We start from the raw sequence: 22090 nt of genomic DNA on the forward strand, positions 1-22090 counted from the left end.
CAAAAAAAAAAAAAAAAAGTTTCTAGGTTACTAGAAGGTTAAAACATGGCACACTGGATTCCAAAATTATATTTAATTTCCATTTCATTCTACATATACCAAACACAAAAGAATTTTGTGTTTAATGTCCTAGCTTTATCAAACAGATACATGATATATTAACTGCAATGTATTAACAAAATGGTATTTAAAAAAATCTAAATATTTGAGGAGATACCTCTGAGTGATACATATTTAGACATTTAGATAATTCAAAACATTAAAGATGTCTGTGTTCATATTATACTTGTTAATAATCAAGTTTTTTAAAGGAAATAATTCCTCTTATACTAACATTTTAAAAAAGTTGTTGTAGTAACAGAAGTTGTATAATCTCTCAAGTGCTCACCCATTACATGTTTTCATCATATTTTCAAGAGGCTAATGCAAAACTCCAGAAGATGAGCCTGAAGCCCATTTGACCAAATTGCTATTGTAGAAAATAGTTTGAACACATGACTATTAGTTTCTTTTATTCTTGAGATTATCAGATTTTAACTGATGGTAAACTAAATCCAGAAGTTTGGGGGCACCTGGGTGGTTCAGTTGGTTAAGCATCTGACTCCTGGTTTTGGCTCAGGTCAGGCTCTCATGAGTTTGTGGGTTCGAGCCCCACAGTGGACTCTGCACAGACAGTATGGAGTGTGCTTGAGATTCACTCTCTGTTTCTCTCTGCCCCTCTCCCTGTTTGCTCCCCATCTCTTTCTCCCTCAAAATAAATAAACCAAGAAAAAAAAATCCTGAGGTTTGGTTACAAATGGTTTTCAAATCCTCTTTAATGAATGGACTCAACCAGATACTAATATATACTCCTGGAGGCCTACTGATAAGACTGCATTTTATAATAAAATATTAAATAAAAATTCTATAACTTAGCAAAAATCTAACTAAGGTACTATTATGTGACTTCTATCTCAATTACACTTTATATTTGCCCAAAAAGGACCGTGATGGCAAGAAATACACGAGTCTCAACAAAAAAGGGCATAAAATGCTATAAAAAGGGAGGTTTAATGTGAACATTCTTCCTTTTGCAAAAAAGTCTGAGATCTAAAATTTGAAAGCCCAAAGATCTATGAATCTCCTCAGCAGAAATTTAATACACATATAAGACTGTACATATATTTCTCAGATGGCAATCTCTAAGCCATCATAGATATACTAAAGGTCCATGAAGCAAGGTTAAGGAAACTTTAAGGAAAATAATATTGGAAATATTCAAATAAACTTAAGAAAAACACTTTTCTTTAAAACATAAAAGGAATAAATGAAGTAGATCACCTGAACTCGTACATAAACCACAACATCTACAGGGAAGGAAGAGTAAGCAGATGTTGAAGATGATACTAATGATGTTGTTGATTCTTCCATAGGATCGGGTATTTCAAAATGTCCCATATCTTCATCTTGTGAACTGACAGCTGTTAAAATATTTAGTTGTATTATTAGGGCAAAGGCAAACTATTTACTAAAAGATCTTTTCTCTTATGCTACTACTGAGATCAGGGATGTGAACACACAGAAACGTGCTTTTGTGGCCCATCATTCTTTACATCTTTCCCTATTCAAACCTATTGCTTATGTCTCTAAATTCCAATTCCTGTTATAAAACTGTACAAAGAAACTTAAGCCTTTGCCCTCAAGAAGTTTCTAGTTCAAGAGAAGAATCTAATATAGCAATTAAGGATGCTAATTTTGTCATTAACTAGCTGTGACCATGGGAAAATCATAACCTTACCACAACTTAATTTCTTTATTTAAACATGAGGACTAGATGATTTGTCAAGTTCTTTTTCAGTTCTATAATTCTTGATCACTGAATATATTAGATAATAATATATAACAGCACTAAAAATCCTTCTAAGTAATAGAATTTTTAAAATATGAGTGACGGAGAAGTAAAAATAAGGAGGATACTTACTTGTATAATTCCTTTCAATTGGTGTGATTGGGATAGTTTCCAGAGCTTTTTCCAGAAAATCTAATAGGCAGGGACTAATAACCATTTCTTCTGGCAATGATTGAAGTGCTACCCAAGCATATAATTTGGCTGTTTTGACTCCTCCACTTCCTTTTCCTTTGGCTAGAACATTTACAAATGTGAGGTGAATTTAATAGTTCTCATAAAACATAATAATTTTGTGAGAAATTAGAACTATATGATAGTTTTATCAGGTGAAGCACCTTATACCTGAACCATACAAGAATGCAATAAAAACAGCAGACTGACAGAAATGATATAATATTAGAATATAAAGATAATTAATGATGTACATAATACAGTAGTTATTCCTACTTGCTCTAAGTCACAGACTTTGGTTCAATTTTTCAAGTTTATGCTTTGCTTATTAGTGCTTCATTTAGCATTATTTTGTCCACTTAAGAAGATATAGAGAGATTTGACTAACAATGTTTTGTGGTAACTGAGGAAAAATGTTGTTTTCAGGCTTTCCTATGTTCTGCTATTTTTAGCTTAGGTATTTGTAATACTTCCTTACATGGACTGCCATCTCTTTCCTTCTACATAACAAATATTTCTGTGTCAGTAGAATAAGTATAATAGCTAACTAAGACTTAGTTAACTTTGGTTTAACTGTACATGCTGATACACCCCCAGCATGTATCAGTTTTCTATACCTAGCAAAGCAGTTCAACTTCTATGAACCTGAACTTTCTGCATTTATAAAATGGGATTAATATTATCTGTCCTGAACTTAAATGGGTATAGATGTGCCTTGTTAACTGAAAAGTGATATAAAAAATATTATAATTATCATGACTACTGGCTATTTTAAAAGATTTATATATCAAGTTCCATCTCTCAAGCATTTTCAAATCTTGTCTGATATTCCTTTTTTTTTTTAATTTTAAATTTTTATTTTTTTTTGGAAATTCTAATATATATTTGAGGTTACTATTCATGTGGTGTGGTAGACAGATTCCAAAATAGCTTCCTTGCCTCCTGGTATCCATGCCCTTTTGTAGTTCTCTCCCACAGTGAATAGGGCTGACCTGTATGATCAAAAAGATATTGTGGAAGTGATGGTTTGTGACTTCTGAGGCTAAGCCATAAAAGACATTGCATCTTCAGTCATGTTCTCTTTAAGATCACTCCTTTTGAAGGAAGCTGGCTCACTTGTTATGAGAACACTCAAGCATCCCAGTGGACAGGCCCACATGGGGAGGAACTAAAGCACCAGCTTGCCCGCCATGTGAATGGAAAGTGATGGAAGCAGATTTTCCAGACCTAGTCAAACATTCTGATGACTGCGGACTTAGCCAACACCTTGACTGCAATGTCACAAATGACTTTACTGGCCAAACTGCTCCTGAATTTCTGTTCCACACAAACTGTGTTTGAGGTTAAAAGCCACCAGGTTTGGGATCATTTGTTATGCAATAATAGATAATAAATGTGGTTAAGACCAATGTACTTTGTCTGAAATGTAGAAGTTTAATGTTTCCATCTAGATCATAAGCTCCAAAATAGGAACTGCAGAACTTTTTCTAAATATGTATAGTTCTAAAAAGTTAAATAAACTATTTAGTATATTAAGGATTTTTAAAGTGATATTCTAAGGTAGTATCAATATGAAAAATATCCAGAAGTAGTTGGGCCACATTTCCATATATGGATTTTATATAGTTGTTATTGACAAATCTATGTCGTCCATTCTTAAACATGTGAACTTGAAAGACATTCTCAATAGAGCAAGTAGGTGATGACCAAAAAGTTACAAAAAAAATTTAAAATAAGGTATATTTTCCTGAAATACCTGAGGGAATAGGTGGGGGTTGGGGAGGAAGTAAGGTGTTAGTCTTGCTCTGGACAGTGCAAGGTAAAGGAGGAGAAGGAGGAGATGGTGCACTATCTTTCATACCATACAGCTTGGACTCTTTAGAGAGTGTTCTTGGCAAGGAAGATCCTCTGGAGGCATTAGGTGATTCAGTCTTTAGCGTCTTGGAATTGTAATGCAACTGTATTAAGACAAATAAACTTGCAAAATTAAAACAATGCAGATGAGGAAAACCAACAAATGTAGAAAAATGAGGAAGAAAGAACACCAATCCAGGAGTCAGAAGCCCAGTTCCAGTTTTTTACAAGTTAATGTTGTGATACTAGTAAGATTCTTAACCTTTTTTCCTTTAAAATTTAAAGTCATCCCAGATAATACATTCTTATTTAGCTTAATGTTACAGGATTCTATAATTCTAGAGTCTAAAAAGTAGATGTTTAATTAAGTTCGGCTAGGAAAGGTTTAGCAGATGTTAGAAATATTCGCTGTATCAAAAAGTGACTTTTTTCTGCCAAAATTTAATGGAAAAGCTATATAAAAGAAGCGGCAATCTACATTTCAGATGTTCTTATGTTCAGAATATAGGTGTATCAGAGAAAAATACTGGAAAGTTTCATTTTAACATACTACATGTATGATAGAAAATGAACAGTGCTAAGAATAATCTAACCCTGGATGAATAGAAATGATATAGTAATGTTAATAACATTTTAATATTGGAATATAAGTATAATTAATGATGCACATAATACAACCTAGACATTTAGGTTTTTACCTTTACATCAACTCCAGGGATGTAAAATACTGTTGTTTCTAAGTCACTAGGTTTTGTCTGTAGAGATGATGGCACCTTCTTGCCAGTCATTAAATGGGTGGTAGAAGCATAATTAGTTTGAAACTTCTTCTTTTTTGAAGGAGAATCTTGATCTAAACTCCTGGAACTTCTATCATAACTCCTATAAACAGAAAAATGTTTTATCCTTTTTAAGGACATTTATCTCCTTTTGTTTAAAATCAAACTTTTATTTATATAGTAAATGGAATGTAATCCTTTGTTAATAAAGTTGAAAAAGTAAAGCTTATTAGCGTCTCTAGCTAAACTGGTTAACGCCTTGCATGGATGATGTTTATGTTGTATTTTCCATAACTACATAGGTTACCTTTATTCTTTCCTAAGGCCGCAACTGTTTTCCCATGAACACAGTAGGTTGAGCCAAATGAAGTTGCCCCTTATGTAGGTAAAAACATCTGAATATCAGCAATTTATTATAACAAATTAATATTCTTCTTACTACAACTACATTTGTAGGAATTTAATTGTATAAGTGCCTTTTTATCTTCTTATTTTATCCATTTTATAAAACCCTCCTTAGACAAATAGATCTTTTTTGTCTTTTTTTTCTTAAATATAAAAGATAATATATTATCTTAAATATAAAATATAATATAAAAAAAAGTCTTTTTTTTTTCTTAAATATAATCTCTACACCCATTGTGGGGCTCGAATTCATGGTGCCAAGATCAAGAGTTGCATGCCCTACTGACTGAGCCAGCCGGGTGCCCCTAAAAATCTTTTATTATGAAAAATTCACATACACAAAAAAGTAAACAGAATGGTATAGTGAAACCCTAAGGCTCCAGCTTCAACAACTGTCAGCATTCTGCTCTTTTTTAAAACTCTACATTTCTACCTACTCCCCATCTATCCCTTCAATTATTATTTTCTTCAGTTTTTTGTTTGTTTGTTTGTTTGTTTTAAGAAAGAGAGAGAGAGTACAAGCAAGGGAGGGGGCAGAGGGAGAGAAAGAGAAAATCTTAAGTAGGCTCCACGTCCAGTGTGGAGCCCTACATGGGGCTTGATCTCACGACTCTTGGGATCATGACCTGAGCCAAAATCAAGAGTTGGATGCTCAACTGACTGAATCAGCCAGGCGCCCCCTCTTTAGCTCTTTTTAGATTAGGTCTAAGAAAAGCAAAGAAAATTTAAAGAAAAAATAATCTAATCTTAAGCCTACTTATAACACCATTATTTAAACGATGGAAACAAATGGTAAAGCTGCAGTTAGATCCTAAACAACATCCCAGTATACTGAGGCCTCTATGCCAACTGTTTCTCAGTCTTTATCTCTATGTGAATTCATCAAAACTCCGAATAACCAAGATATCTTAGAGTAATGCACTTCTCTTTAAAATAGAAATGTGCACGATGCAAGGATATTTAAAGGAGAATTCCAAAGATACAATTCTTTTAGCATTAAATTGCTAGAATCTAAATCAGACATCCATTTCCAACTGCCAGAAAATTTTATACACTTGTTTAAAGAAATAGTATATTATACAAACAACCACTCAAACTTTGCAGGTGTGATTAAATCCACTCTTTAAATCTGCATTTTGGGACATGAGTGGAAAAGTTTGTTGTAATTCAGTGATATAGAAATAGTATTTCTAACAAATGAAATTACATGTACCCCTTTCTGACCAATTTCTTACCTTCTCAAACTTATATCGTCATGTTCTTGTAGAAGGGTAGTTGGGTGGAGCACACATTTTCCACTATCAATTTCAACCCGTATATCAAGTTCAAAGTCAATATTTCTCTCTGTAGCTGTGCCACTAAGACTTCGGTTGACTGGAGCTGTGGGCCAGCGTTCTGTAAACAGCTGATGAACAGCAGCAAAACCTGTTGCTTTTTTACGAGATGTATGTCTAGAGAAAGAATAACGGACCATTACATTGTATTAAATTGAAAAATTTTTCAACAAACTATTTTCCAAAATCTTATGTGAGCAAGAGCTTATAAATAAATTTTACTATTTCATAAATTCATATATATTACTCAACTAGCTCATACTATTGAAGTTTTTCCTAGGTTTGATGAAGTTACATTTTATTCAGCAACTATGCACTCAGTAACTATTTTGTGCTGAGCAACTTGCTAGGTGCTGATGACACAGGCACCATCACTGCTGTTAAGGAGTCTGGATATTGGTGTATGATCTACATTTTCGAGGAGATTTTGTTATTTGCAAATTGTAAAATGCTTCCTTCCTAATTTTATTAAAAGACCAAAGAATAGGGAAAGAAAAAATAATGCCATATGGAGATAAATTACATTAGTAAACCACGGATATGTCTCCTAGACTCTCTCTGGCTAGGCAAATTAAGATTTTTTTTTTTAGAAAAGTCAGTCATTACACATAATGCTTTAAAGCTCAATTCTAAACTCTGAAATACTACTGAAGGGTCTCAAAACAAAAGGCTACTTACGAGGGTTTCCTATAAATATAAAACCTTTCCCTCTCATGGTCTTCATCCTTTTCATCCTTCTCAGAATCTTCACTAGTAGAAGACAAACTGTCATCCCGTCGGCCCTCTTCAGGTTGGAAAGAAATGCCTGCTAAAAAGCCTCCTGGAGTTTTGGAAGAACTGAACACGGAATATGATCCTTCACTGTTTGATGAATAATGGGAGGGACCTTCAATGGTTACTGACAAAAGGTCCAGCTCTGTCTCCTCTGGAAACTGATTGTAAAAAGAGAAAACATGAAATCAGGTTCATATCATATATCTTTTCTTAATTAAAAAAAGAGAAAGAGAAAGTACATGTTTAAACATTTAAAATTCTCTCAGAGTTGAATTTCATCACTCTGAACTGAAAGAAAGGTCAGATTTATGAAATAGCACACCAAGGAAGGAAGCAGGAAAGTCACACTGCTGACATACTAAAAATTTAGAGTGAAATTTACTTTGCATAGGCCTCTATCAGCCTGTTAATCAGTACATATTGTGTAATTGTTTAAGTTAAACATGCTATGAGGACAAGGCAAATGATGTGATCAACTGTAAAACAGATCAGAGGCAAGAGAGCAATTAGTGATGGAAGAGCATGCAGTGTCAGTACAGAAAGTACCTCATGCTTCTAGATGCTTTTTGTAGACATACTTTTTTTGCATTACGGCAAATTGTTGTTTTTATTTTTTTTCTCAAGTTAGTTAACATACGCACTGGATTCAGAAGAAGAACCCAGTGATTCATCTCTTACATATGACACCCAGTGCTCATTTCAAAGAGTGACCTTCCTTAATGCCCTTCACCCATTTAACCCACCTCCATCAACCCTCAGTTTGTTCTCTGTATTTAAGAGTCCCTTGTGTGAATATATTTTTTTAATGTTTATTTATTTTTGAGAGGGAGAAAAAGTGTGCGTGGGGGAGAGACAGAGAGAGAGGGGCACAGAGGATCTGAAGCGGGCTCTCTGCTGACAGCAGAGGGCCGAATGCAGGGCTTGAACCCATGAGCCATGAAATCATGACCTGAGTCAAAGTTGGACACTTAATCAACTGAGCCATCTAAGCGCCCCAGCTTTTTGTAAATATATTTTTTAAAAGTCCTAACTGATTGACGATAGATGTGCAAATAGTTATGTAATTAAAGAATCAAATTCAAGAATATTAGTTTTTAAGATGAATAGTTTATTATTATAAACACTATGTCACTGAGGATTGCACCAGGAGGCCACTGTATTTAGGAAGGTCAAACAAAAACAAAAACAAAACTTCCTGTGATCTAATTTGTATTCCTAATTTTAAGAGTTGCTTAACTATCCCTTGAAAATGTGAAAAGCCTTTGTAAAGTATAACATGCAAGGTAATGAAATCTATTGATGCTGCTATCAGCTACAAAATTAAATACACGAAAATGGAATATTATAATCAAAATTTCAAACATGCAGAATCCAGCTTTTACTCACTTATAATATATATGTTATTTAATAAATATGTAAGACAGGTTTTATTTATCAAAACATCTTCAAGTTTTAAGTGTAGTATGAGTTTATGTAAATATCCCTTTGTCATATTTATTTATATTTAGCTATGTCTTAATCTATTTTATAATTTATGATTTTTATATACTACTTTTTACTAAAAGCATATACTACTATTTAAAAATAGGACTTGAACCAATTCAAATATTAATGCCTTTAAGAACCACTTAATCATTTCACAATATAAACATGTATCCAATCATTAGCTGTATGTCTGAAACTAATATAATGTTATATGTCAATTTATTTCAATAAAAAAAAGTTGGATGGGGAAAATCATATGTAGAATCACTCCATTCAATTCTGTAAATAATTTATTTCCAAGTTCATTAAAAAAACCCTATGTGTATCAAGCTCACTATAATCTAATTATAGTTCTAAAAATTCAGTTTGACTAAATTAGTGTAACTATGGGATATATACTGAAATTATAGCTTAAAAGGGTGGAGAAAGGGAAACAAAATATATGCTGAATTAAGGTAACTTGATAGAAAATTATTAGACAAGGATTTATATATTCAGTATATAGATATATTTTTATAAATTACTTTTTTAATATTCATTTATTTTTTAGAGAGAGAGCAGAAGCAGAGAAGGGGCAGAGAGCGGGGGAACAGAGGATCTAAAGCAGGCTCTGTGCTGACAGAGAACCCGATGCAGGGCTTGAACCCATGAACCATCAGATCATGACCTGTACTGAAGTTAGACGCTCAACTGACTGAGCCATCCAGGCACCCCCTACACACAGATTTTTAAAATTCAATTTTACTTTCATAACTTATATTTAGGGAAAATATTTGGTTCATAAAAGTGTTCATTTAACTTACAAATGATTGTATAGCACATTTTCAACAGTTTTGAACATGAGACTATTTTTTATTTATTTTTAAATATTTATTTTCAGAGAGAGAGGGTTCAGGGGAGTGGTGAGAGTGAGGAGGGGGAGAAGGGAGGAAGGGAGGGAGGGAGAGAGAGACAGAGAGAGAGAGAGAGAGAGAGAGAGAGAGAATCCCAAGCAGGATCCATGCTGTCAATGCAGAAATGCAGGACGCGACACAGGGCTTGATCTCACAAGATCATGACCTGAGCCAAAATCAAATACTGAATGCTTAACTGACTGAGCCACCCAGGTGCCTCAAACATGAGAATCTTTTTTTTAATGGATTGCTTTTATACATGTATGCTTTTTATACCAGTGACTCCAAAGAAATAAATTTCAAGGATTAATTTGTTGTTCTGAGAGAAATTTGATTCTAGTTTTAATTAGTTAACAAAAAAATTTTTTTGAAGAGAAGATTCATTTTGTAGTTGAATGCAGGGAAAAGAGATGCACTTAGGGATTAGCAAATAACTGACAGCAGTTTTTGATTTCTGAGTTGGTTAATTGGTAAGCTGATTTAGTCTTTAATTTTGGAGATTCAATAATTAATACTGTACAAAGGACAGAAATAAAATGTATTCGTGCAAGAGCTTGTAAGACATATGTGGTGAAAAACTGAAACAATTAAAGCTTTATGTAAAATATTTTTGAGGTCTGAGTTTAGTACAAAATGAGAGAAAGACATCTGAAAGCAGATTTTGAGGGTGGTTAATTAGTTTTAAAGCAAAATTTATGTTGTTCTTAATAAGTACCTGAAAATACCCTTCCCCGGGAGAGCTGGATTGTGGTGTACTTCCCCATATTGTTTTTTTCAACTTAATTAAAATAATAAGAAATATATATAAAAACTCATGAAAAATAAACAATGGTTTAAAAGTAAAAAAATATTCAAAAAACAAAACATGTTAACATAAAGTTTAACATACATAAAATTAAATGTAACTTTTAAGCTGACCTTTTTTGACTTCTGGTTTCTGCCATTATTGCTATATATTCTGAACTAAAATACATAATGAAATACATAAATACATAAAGTATAACATTCTTCATTTATGCCTATATAAAAGACCTCGTTTAATGTGGATTCATACTTGAAAGGAAAATCACGCAACAAAATCTTTCTCGGAAAGCGTGAGCAGCAGAGTCTTCACCCTTGGTGTAAAACACTAACACCCAGCAGCAGGGCTCACAAATGATGGCGTGGACGCAGTGCCCTGCTGTTTGGCAATTGTTAGATACTTCAATCATCACAATCCACAGTTTCATCATAGGTAGGAATTAGTATTTTGAAATTGTGTAAATACTATAATTTTGTACTTATTAAAATTATTTTGCACTGTGTATCTCAAACAAATAGTATCTCTCTTACTGTATCTTGGATATTGAAAGTTACTCTGGGTCCAGGAGATGCTGCATCCACACGGATTTCAGGGAGCTCCTCAGTTTCTCCTATTCTAGAACTGTAAGGAAAATACACAGTTAGTATTGTTTTTAAAAAGTCCTTAGACTTTACAGAAGCCTTACAAATGACATGAACATTCTAAATATTTTTAAATATTTACCTTACCCAATGATTAAATTCTTGGTATTCCATTTCTTAACCTTTAGCATACTATAAAAAAAGCACTGGATGTTTTAACATGAGATTTTCTGAAACTAAACCATATAAAAATTTATACTTCTTACTTTAAGTGCTCATTTGTTAGAAAGACAGTACTTTTCTTTAATAATACATAAAATCTCCATTTCTTCCGATGCTAAATGTGTATGTAATCACACCTTTTCTGAAAATGACAGACTTATAGTAGCAGCTAATAATATGCACATACTCATTTCTTTGAGTAGTCTGTAAATTTACACAGAAGTTTGTCTAAATAGCAATGTACTTCTTTACAAAAAAAGCACACAATGATTGTATAGATAGGATAGAGGAATTCCTCAAACTTTTTAGTTTGATAGTATCCATTATTACCAATATTTGACTAGTAAAGTTCATTTTTGCTCCCTTAATTATATAATTTCCCCAATTAGAACACAATAAATATGTAGTGGACCTTCATAAAGGAGTCAGCAATTTTATTATTTGTTTCGATAGTTGAAATATATATTACCTTGCCCTTTCCATTCGTTTAAGAGGTGGTCTTCCAGAAGCAGAAATGCTTTTTGAACGGCTGTAACTTGGTTTGTAACCCAAACCCCACTTATCCTTTAGGGAAGCAGCCTAATGAAATGGGAGAGGAAGAGTGACTTTAAACAACTGCCTGTTGTTGTAATATCTCATTACAGATAAAATACTCCATTCAACAAATAAGTCTGTTTTCCCCCAAGGTCAATAACATGTCACTTTATTTTTAATTACAGAGTGAGAGAGGAGAGAGTACGTGCGCACATGATCAGGGGAGGGGCAAAGGGAGAGGAAGAATCTTAAGCAGTGTCTGCGCCCAGCACAGAGCCTGTGCAGGGCTTGATGCAGGGCTGGATGTGGGGTTCAATCTCCCAACAGTGAGATCATGACCTGACCCCAAATCAAGAGTCAGATGCTCAACTGACTTGAGCCACTGAGGCACCCCGAAAACGTGTTACTTTAAGTTTGACTCTGTCACTTAACACTGATGGATAAAAGTAGAGCAGGAGCTAATGTCATTTAGAAGGAGTGTATAATGAAAATATGAGTCACTGGCTGGCCTGTGAGAGAACAGAAAAAGATTGGGAGCAGGGGTGAGGGGTACAGAAATAAGGTGAAAAGAAAGGAAACGATTAAAAAGTAAAGAAAAGCAAAAGAAAATGAGAATTAAAAAGACAGATTCTGGGAGAAAGCTATGTGGCAGATAGAGAAGAAAGGGAGATTAGGGGAAAGCAGGAGGGAGAGAGGGAGAGGCTGGGGTTGGGGGGCCACCAATCATCTCAAGTACCACCCAAGGGCACTCCTGTGACAGAACTCCATTATAAGAAAGAAAAGGAAGGGGTGACTTCAACACTACTGGTTTGCAAATCCCTCTTCTCCAAATTTGTGTATCTAGTTGGGAGCTAGGTATTGAAAAGATTTGAATACAATGGGGATGTGGAATGCAAGAGGACTTAGGGGGAGTTGAGGGGGAAATGACAAATGAGGTAATCGTTAAGAATCCTAATATAACTTTGATAATTTTCCTAATCCTCTCTACCTAATTTTATTCTTAACAAGTATAAACTACCTTATAAACAGTATGTAAACAATATTTTAATTCTATCATATGATTGTTAGGTACATGGTAGGAAAAATTTTAAACACAGATTTATGCTTACAGGTCATCACTATCCATTTATTTCTATCAGAAGCCAGTGATGAATAACTCAGACTTGATTTTATCTTCAATTTAAATAAATATTTGGAACAGTATTCAAACTAGGGTATCTGGGAGTTTGGCGTGGTCAAGGAAAGAAAGTGCAAATCAATGAATCCTGAATCCCTGAAATCTTTCCCCACTTCCTCCTGCCCTAGCAACTCTGACTTAATGTTTTTTACGTATTGGGGGTGCGACCCAAAAACCTTATGCTGATGAAAAAAAAAATAGAGGGTTATGCTGATTACTAAAAAAAGAAAGGTTAAGGACCGATTTATCTTTTTATAAAGTACTTTTTCCACTAATAAGATCACTTTAACCCAAAGCAACCTACCTCCATTTGAATAAGTTTTAGAATTATTTTCTACACTATGTTTATAGTATATCTGTGTATTTATTTCAGTTGTTCAAGAATTGGACTAAGTTGCATAAAAGGTAGTGGGAAGTAAGGTCCAAGATAAATAACTTGTTCTTTAGGAGACTCAGATTAGGCAGGACAACTAACTGAACGAAGGAGAAAGAGTGAAGTGCCCAGAGTACATAGTGGCTGAGAGGTAACGTCAGCTGTGGAAAATGGAACAGGAACAGAATGGACATCTCAAAAGACTCACATTTGAGTTGAAGACTAAAGTATGATTTCATGAAAGGTGGACAAAACATGATGACTATGGACAAACTATAGAGCCCCATTGTTTGGGTTTAAATCTTGGCTCCACTGAGATTAATGGCTGTATAACCTTGGTCAAATTACTTGACCTCTCTCTCTGTTTCCTCATTTTTAAAATAAGAAAAAATAATACAAGCTACCTCATATGGCTGTTGTAAAGATTTAATGGGTTGCTAAATATAAAATGCTTTATTTTAAATAGTGTCTGGTACATAGTAGATATAAGATGTACAAATCAAGCAGTATTATCACTAGCAATTGAGGAAGAAAGAGAACGTAAGTATCGTCACAAAGTTTCATGAACTAAAAAATAAAAGAATCGTCTATTTTAATAATAAAATTCTTAAATGTTTACTCACTCGCATACTAGACCTCCGTAATTTTTTACGAACATCTCTTCGAATATCATTCACAGCAACAGATTCTAACTGTTGATAACGCTGAATTTCCTGGTTTATGGTTCCTTCGCTTGCACCTAATTTTCTGGATGCAAAATAAATACTGCAATTAGTGTAAAGTAGTAACAAAGTAAGATTGATTTTTACTTGCTCCATTTTAATTATTTCAATTCTCAGAATATCGCAGATTATATATGGACAGACCAAAATCCTCCATGACATTAACCAAAAAAACTCTTAACATTTTAGGAAATAGCTCATTCCCACTTCTGCATTAAGAGCCTCTTTGATAATGTCATGAAAACTATGGACCCACTCTGCAGAAGAATGTATGTAAAAGTCTACATATATTTAACCCTCAGGTAAGATTTCAGGGGAGGTTATATACTTTGTTTCAAGTCACTTTTAACCCCTAAGAGCAAAACTCAAACTATAATGTAAGTCAACAGAAAAATGTGAATCATTGTATCATAATTAATTTACAGACTAGCTTTTAGATAATATCTAAACAATATTAGACAAATATATGCATTTTGTCTAATGAATATATTTGTCTAAAGTCCTTGAATGCAAAAAACATAGCCACAGGTGTGTGAAGATTAGAAGAGATGAAGCGTGAATCTCACCTCCTGGGAAAACAAAAATCTCATTTTAATAAGCAGAAGTTAGTCTTCTAGAGCAAGTTTAATCAATACTATGTATCAGGCAAGAGATAAAGAAAAAAAATTACCACCACCTTCTCCCTTCTCTTTACTCACCTTAGTTCTAAAGAACTGCGAATACAGGCTAGTACAAAGCATGTACTTTGAATTCAGACACACCCAAGTTCAAATTCCAATGCTTTAATCTCTCTGAGCCAGTTTTCTCATCTATAAAGTTTAGATAATGCCCTCTAGCATTATCTAGCAAATTCAATGTAATGACACTGAAATAGTATGTCGGAATCACAATAGGTACTTAATAAATGCTCAATCTGTTTCCTCCTTTAAAAATTTACATTCCAGAAATACCAATGTTAGCAAAAGACTAATTGCATATGTTAACATGCACATGTAAAGATATGTATAAGTGCTTATACACATGTAGAGATACATATATGGAATACAAAGTCAGTCATAAACTGCCCAGAAATGGGGAGTTGTGATGAGCACCGGACTAGGCCTTCACGCTTATCTCTAATGAACGATTGGTCTCAGGCAAGTTATCAAATTCTTCTAGACCTTGGTGATCTCATTATAAATTAAAGGTGTTGTACTGGCTCAAATTCAGTTTTTTCCACACTGAAAATTCTATGATTCTATGATTAAAAATATTCTATTAAAAATCATTACACATACTTAAGATCATCTATTACTTTGGCCTGTTCATTCAGTTCTCTGATATCCACTATACGCTTCATAATTTTTCTTCCTCTAAGTTCTCCTGGCTGGCTGCATGATGCTCCTGGTCTTCGATAATCTATAGCTTCCTGAAAAATCAAAAGCGTGTCTGTCAGTACCACCCTTAGGTCACATAGCTAATCTATACTGTCACAAAAATAACACCTTAAATCAAAGGAAGCATGCAAGAATCAAAGCCATCTATATCAAGTAAGATGATTAGAATTCTCCAGTGATTCAAATCCCTTCATTTTCACAAGGAATCTATTTAGTTGCTACCTACGTTTCCCCATGAGTGAGCTCTGCATGCTTTCAAATGGGACTGGCTAGACTGAGGGGAGCCCCACATCTCTGGGCCACACAGATACTCTGCAGGAACAGAATAGCGCTGATTTGGGGGCGTCAGGCCTAGCAGGTGATTTACAAGTCGCTGCCCAAAGGTGAGTTTGTGGCCATCTCCACTTACTGAACTTCCATCTGAACTCTAAATGATAAACAGTAACATTAATTTTTAAAAAATTTCTTCCCAAGAACAAGACTATTTCAGGAAGCAATAGTTAAAGGATATTTTTTTAAAAAAAGCTTTAAGTCAATACCAGAATTAAAGCAGTGAGTAACTTGATTTTTAACTACCAAACAATTTATACTACAAAATGTAGAGTACAAATGTAAATACATCTTTTTTAAACGTACACATCATTTTGTGTGCATGCACTCTGAGATCCATTTTTTAGCATCTTTATTGAGATATAATCCACATGCCATAAAACTTACCCACCTAAAAATGTACAAGTAGTGGTTTTTAGTATATTCACAAAGTTGTACAACCATCATCATAATCTGTTTAGAACATTTTCACCATCTCCCAAATTAACCCTCAAAAGTAATAGCAGTCTCTCCCCCATCCAAATCATCCCGACCCTCCCAGCCCTCAGCAACCACTACTTTCTGTCTCTACAGCTTTGCTTGCACTTTGTTTTCAACATCAGTACGTTACCTTTAAGTTATGGCACAAATTTGTTGACAGTCATTATGAAAACTATCAATTAAAAGATGATATTATAAAAAAAGATATTATAAAATTAAACAGCATTACAAATTGTAGACACAGGGAACCACCATTCTCTTCCTTTCTTTACAATTAGCAACTACAAAATAATAAATAACATTGGGTTAAACAAATCCCCGTTTCAGGGTAAAGGCCAGTCAAGAAAAGTCTAACAGTATGTTTACTTACAGTATGGATAGTGGGAGACATAGTATCAACTTCATCCTCGTCTGACAGGTCAGCTATGTTCACTGAATTTAGATCAGCAATGTCATCTATGTCCTCCTCTCCCGTCAGTGTCGTAAGGGTATTGCCCAGAGCATTAAGTCGTTTGCCAATGTTCGGATCCATGTGGACATCAATCCCACACATTTTCCACAATACATTGAGTGTCCATGTTCCAGCACTACTACTTTCTGTTTAATTAAAGAAGTGGCATTTTGGTAAGTCTTGAATACAGACATTTAAGTAATCCTATATTTAAGGAATAAAATGGATGATGACAGCCTTGTGTAACGAGTATCTCTCACAGCTAGGTCTGTCAGACACACTATGGGATTGACTTCCGTTTGCAAAGTGTGTGCCTATTGTTTCCTCTGTGCAGCACCCTTCTCTCTCCTGTGAACTATGCATTCCCTCTTCTCCCCACTCTCCTACCTTTCTAGGGCTATAGTGGAAACTGCCACGATCCTCACTCATAGCCAGAATTAGATAATTAGGCCAGGCTAAGAGTCAAAGCTGGAAAACTAGAAACCCTACCCTAGACTTCAGAAAACAGTGGTCTCTTTCTAGTGATGGAGGGTGGGGAAATGAGGCTCCTGATGTGTTTGTTGGCTGTGGTGTTTCCTGCCGTGTTTAAGGATTCGGAAGTCAGCAGTATGAAGAAAATGAAGCAGCCAGAAAGGAGCAAAGAGTCCTGGTGGCAGTTGAAATCTTGGTTCCAGTAGTTCCTGCAGGCTCCTTGAACTGACCTGGTTCCCTATCTTCACTACTTGTGATCTGCATATATCCTTTTAATAAATCACCACTTCTGGCGAAGCTAGTTTCAGTGGGTTGCTGTCGTTTATAAACCTGAGTCCTGAAAAAGAGTTTTATGTGACTTTTCTCCAAATAAGTACATTCACTTTAGTCATCACCCTTTCCTTTTAACATTACTCCTGGAAATTTCCTAACCTTTTCAGTTTTCTCTCAGTGGGACTGCTGCCCTTACTCCGTCCTAAGACAGTTTACTTAGGATGAGTACCAAGGCTAGGCTTGGGAAAGATAAGGGAGATATTAAGGAGAGAAAGAAAATCTGGTAACTTTAACAGCTTCTACTCCCACTGACATTTTAAGAGCCCTTAAATAACTATCTCCCCTAGGTTACCCTTACTTTACACTAAGTAAAATAAGTAAAAATCTACAAGACAGGTTATAACCTTTAGAGTTATCTGCTAACTTATTTCCTAAGATATTTTTCCTCTCTAATCCTTTAATGTGTCTGCTTTCTTTCTCAAAAAAAATTCAGTGTCATTCCCCTTGTCCACCAAATTAAGTCCAGACTCCTAATTTAATATTTTTCCCATATTATTTTTCACATAACTCTGGTCCACCCAGATTGGACAATTCTAACCAGACACTGTTTTCACAGCATGACTAATATTCTGTCCACCTGAATTTTCTAATCCATGCCTTCCAGTTTTTGCTTAAGAAAAAATTTTATCTATCAAGACCCTGTTCACATGTTTGTTAAATGTTAAAAGAATCTTTCTCTGATCCTAGTACCCTTCCAAATTTGAAATTTTTCTCCTCCTTCAGTAAATTTCAGTAGCAGTTGGAATTTTATATTTTGTTGAATTTATCACTTATTATACCTTAATTATGCTGCAGAGCCTTAACTATATGAGAATTTATACAGAATAGAAGGTATATCTTATTCATTTCTTTCCTTCCCAAAACTTTTTGCAGTATATCTTATACACAGCAAGTGTCTAATAAATAACTGTTAAATAAATAAGAATATGCTAATATTATTACAAAAATAGTTTTAAAAAATCAGGGAACACCAGGATTAGTTTAGTTAAAAATATTCTCCTACTGTTAATATAAAGAGTATATATACACACACATATGTATATATATACCCAAAGGCAGAATTCCACCTCATATATAAGAAAAGAAGAGAAAAGAAGAAGCTATACCAATTATGAACCTACCAGCAGCTGCTTGTCCTGTAGTCCTAGAACATACTTCATAGGTGCCATCTGGAACTACACCTGCACAAAAAGTCACCCCCAAAAATAGTTTACAATAAAATTATGCTCATGATTAAATATCATATTGCAGTTTTCACCTAAAGATTATTACCTAAATATAAAGAGAATCACTAGTCTCTTTAGGCTTCAGTTTCTTTACAAAAAAAAATTTTTTTTTTTTTTAACATTTATTCACTTTGAGACAGAGAAAGACAGAGCCTGTGTGGAGGAGGGGCAGAGAGAGAAGGAGACACAGAATCCAAAGCAGGCTCCAGGCTCTGGGCTGTCAGCAGAGAGAATGACGCAGGGCTCGAACTCATGAACCATGAGATCATAACCTGAGCAGAAGTCACCTGCTTAACCAACTGAGCCACCCAGCCGCCCCTTAGGCTTCAGTGTCTAACCTGCAGAATGCAACAGCTACTTTTGAGGACTCACAATATTTCATATTTCAACATTTTTTATGCTTCTAAGAACTTAACTCCAACTTTATCTTTAAACTCTGAATGTGACAATACCTGGCTGACCCTGAAATTCTAGTTTCTAGATCCTAGATCTGTGCCATCATGGGAATGGTACTTTGAAAGCTACTCAAATATGAGTTGCAGAAATACTACAACTTATTTGGGAGAAAGAGTTTATTAAGTGAAAATTTCTATTATGTGGTTCTTTTTTTTTTTTTTTAAAGATAATGCCAATAACTTTAAAATCTAAATTATATTTTGAAACTTATGTTACCTGTAACTCACATACAAATTATAGAATATGAGAGAACTAGATCTTCTCTTAGGGTAGAAGATTGCCCAGTTCACCTTTACAGTCATGGTTAATAAGAGCAAAAGAAATTTAGTAAATCTTTCAAATCTAAGAAAGCTGGAATGAAAAGAAAACCCTCTGAAATTTAAGAAACATAATTCAGGCCAAATGAAAACAAGTAAATAAAGTAAAAAAAGTAAAAAAAAAAAAAAAAAAAAAAAAAAAAAAAAAAAAAATTACAAAAAAAAGAAAAAAAAGAAAAAAAAAAAAAAGGATAGAAAACTTCTAGGATTTTCAATCCCAAGACCTATCATATAATTTTTTTATATTGTTTTAAAAATAATATAAATTCAGAAATTACAGAGATATAATGAATTAAAAAGGAATAATAATATATAATAAAATAATAATAAANAAAAAAAAAAAAAAAAAAAAAAAAAAAAAAAAAAAAAGGATAGAAAACTTCTAGGATTTTCAATCCCAAGACCTATCAGATAATTTTTTTATATTGTTTTAAAAATAATATAAATTCAGAAATTACAGAGATATAATGAATTAAAAAGGAATAATAATATATAATAAAATAATAATAAATAAATAATATATATAATATATAATAAATAAAATAATAATAAATAAATAAAAATAATAAATAAAATAAAAATATTTTGTTTAACATTTATTTTTAGGATTAGATCCAAATCCTGAAAGTGAGGAGAAGGGAATCAACTAAATCAATCTAATCAAAGAGTTTGAAGTCTTTCAAAATTTTTTTTCAAACTTCCAATAATGGTTTTTATAATTTCTATAAATACATATTAGTGAAAAGAGTCAGAGCTTCTCTATCTACTTACATGGTCCTTTGAGCTCTTCCTACAGATTGTCATTTCTAATTTTTACTGCATTTCCTAGAAAACATTATCACCCTAGAGAGGCAATTCCACTGTGCCATCTTTTTTCTAAAACCTGATTTTAAAATGGTCTGTAAAAAAAAATATCCTAAGGCATAACTCTATTTTTCCTTGTTTCTCTACCCTAACTCAGCCTTTGTCCAAAATATTAAATGTAATTTATATTCTATTTATAACTACTAACAAAAACTAATCTGCCCCTTTTATAATTTAGAATTCTTAAATCAATACAGCAACCACTCAACTCCTTTGCTTCCTTCCCAAGACACCAAACAAAAAGCATGTTATATAAACAAGTCATTTCATATCCTACAAAACCTAAAATAAACCATGTATTATCACAATTATCAGCATGTTAGTATTCTACTTAGTTGGTACAATATACACTGAGGTGCTGAGTTATCGTGTATACATTTTTAATATATTTTTTATTTTGCTTTGGAGGCATATTTCTCTTGCATTTTCCTTTTAGAATACACTGTTAAAGAAATGGTATTCTTCCTTTGCTTCCAAATACATTCTATTCATTTAAATGATTATAATAATGGCAAAGATGTCATCTTAATACAAATCAGTAGATTTAAATCTATTTTAAGAAAAAAAAGACAAGAGTTATAGTGATTTTTTTTTAACATTTATTTTTTTATTTTGAGAGAGAGGAGCAGAGAGAGAATCCCAAGCACGGTCCGTGCTGTCATCTCAGAGCCCAAAGTGGGACTCTATCTCACAAACTGTGAAATCATGATCTGAGCCAAAATCAAGACTCAGACACTCAGCCAACTGAGCCACCCCGAGTTATGGTGGTTTTTAAATATATATATAACAACTGTGTAAAAGACTATTTGTAAAGATTTCTGATCCAGGCTATTTTTGGTCTTCTGAATTTTAGGCATAAGTACTTTGATAACAAGTCTTCTTAGTAACCTGAAGTATTTCAAAAAAATTCTAGTATTTTACCTATGAATTACCTAAATGAGAAACATACAAAACAGAGAATTTCACCTATAATTTTATTTAAGTTTTAATCAACATGGAATGTCAAAACTTTTAATTTTTGATATTAAAATAATGAAAAATATGTTTTTTCTTTAAAGAAGACCCAAAACTGGAAAGATTTCCTTCCAGTAGAGAGGGCAAAAAAACCTGCATAAACAACGGCATACTACCTTTTGTAAAGTAAGTATTAATTTTGGCTTAGGGATTCGCTGAGGAATTTTAGTTCGCAACCTTTAATTTCTCAAATATACTTTTATCTTTTTTTTTAAATTTGTTAATGTTTTATTTATTTCTGGGAGAGAGAGAGAGAGAGAGAGAGAGAGAGAACAGGGGAGGTTAGAGAAAGAGGGAGACACAGAATCTGAAAGAGGCTCCAGGCTCTGCACTGGCTGTCAGCACAGAGCCTGACGTGGGGCTCGAATCCATGAGCCATGAGATCATGACTTGAGCCGAAGTTGGATGCTTAACCAACTGAGCCACCCAGGCGCCCCTAGTTTTTTCTTTATTATAAAATTAATGGTGATTTGTTAACTCTGCTATAATATTTAATATATAAGCATAAAAATAAACCCATATACTTTCAAAATTTATATAAACACAGCTCTAGTTTCTCCTAACCTCCAGTATTATGGAATTGAAAGAATTCACAAAGTTATACTCTGTAGCTTACAAATTTAGACACATGGACGTATTCACGTCAACATTTTGTGGCTGGAGTTCCTGTTCCTGGTTATCTACAACCCATTCTATGATGAACTAGTCCTCACACATTTATCACTTTCAAGATCCGCACAGAACAAGGATGCTTTATCTGGTCATTCATGAATCAATTACC

At 33.7% G+C, this 22090-nt stretch overlaps 1 protein-coding gene across 1 annotated transcript in view; it reads right to left on the reverse strand.

The window, feature by feature from the left end:
- KIAA1109 (KIAA1109 ortholog) overlaps positions 1–22090 on the reverse strand; it is a 211584-nt gene that overhangs the window by 26228 nt on the left and 163266 nt on the right. The window contains exons 60-72 of the mRNA XM_039241608.1: positions 18554–18613; positions 16548–16774; positions 15269–15399; positions 13893–14016; positions 11655–11764; positions 10913–11003; positions 10296–10358; positions 7107–7360; positions 6330–6545; positions 4612–4792; positions 3816–4017; positions 1961–2122; positions 1321–1460 (exon numbers count right to left, since the gene is read on the reverse strand). Coding sequence (XP_039097539.1) covers positions 1321–1460; positions 1961–2122; positions 3816–4017; positions 4612–4792; positions 6330–6545; positions 7107–7360; positions 10296–10358; positions 10913–11003; positions 11655–11764; positions 13893–14016; positions 15269–15399; positions 16548–16774; positions 18554–18613 — 1961 coding nt within the window. The remainder of the gene's footprint in view (positions 1–1320; positions 1461–1960; positions 2123–3815; positions 4018–4611; positions 4793–6329; positions 6546–7106; positions 7361–10295; positions 10359–10912; positions 11004–11654; positions 11765–13892; positions 14017–15268; positions 15400–16547; positions 16775–18553; positions 18614–22090) is intronic.

This window comes from Hyaena hyaena, unplaced genomic scaffold (genome assembly GCF_003009895.1).
Source record: "Hyaena hyaena isolate Hyena2069 unplaced genomic scaffold, ASM300989v1 scaffold_198, whole genome shotgun sequence".
Classification (NCBI taxonomy): Eukaryota; Metazoa; Chordata; class Mammalia; order Carnivora; family Hyaenidae; genus Hyaena; species Hyaena hyaena.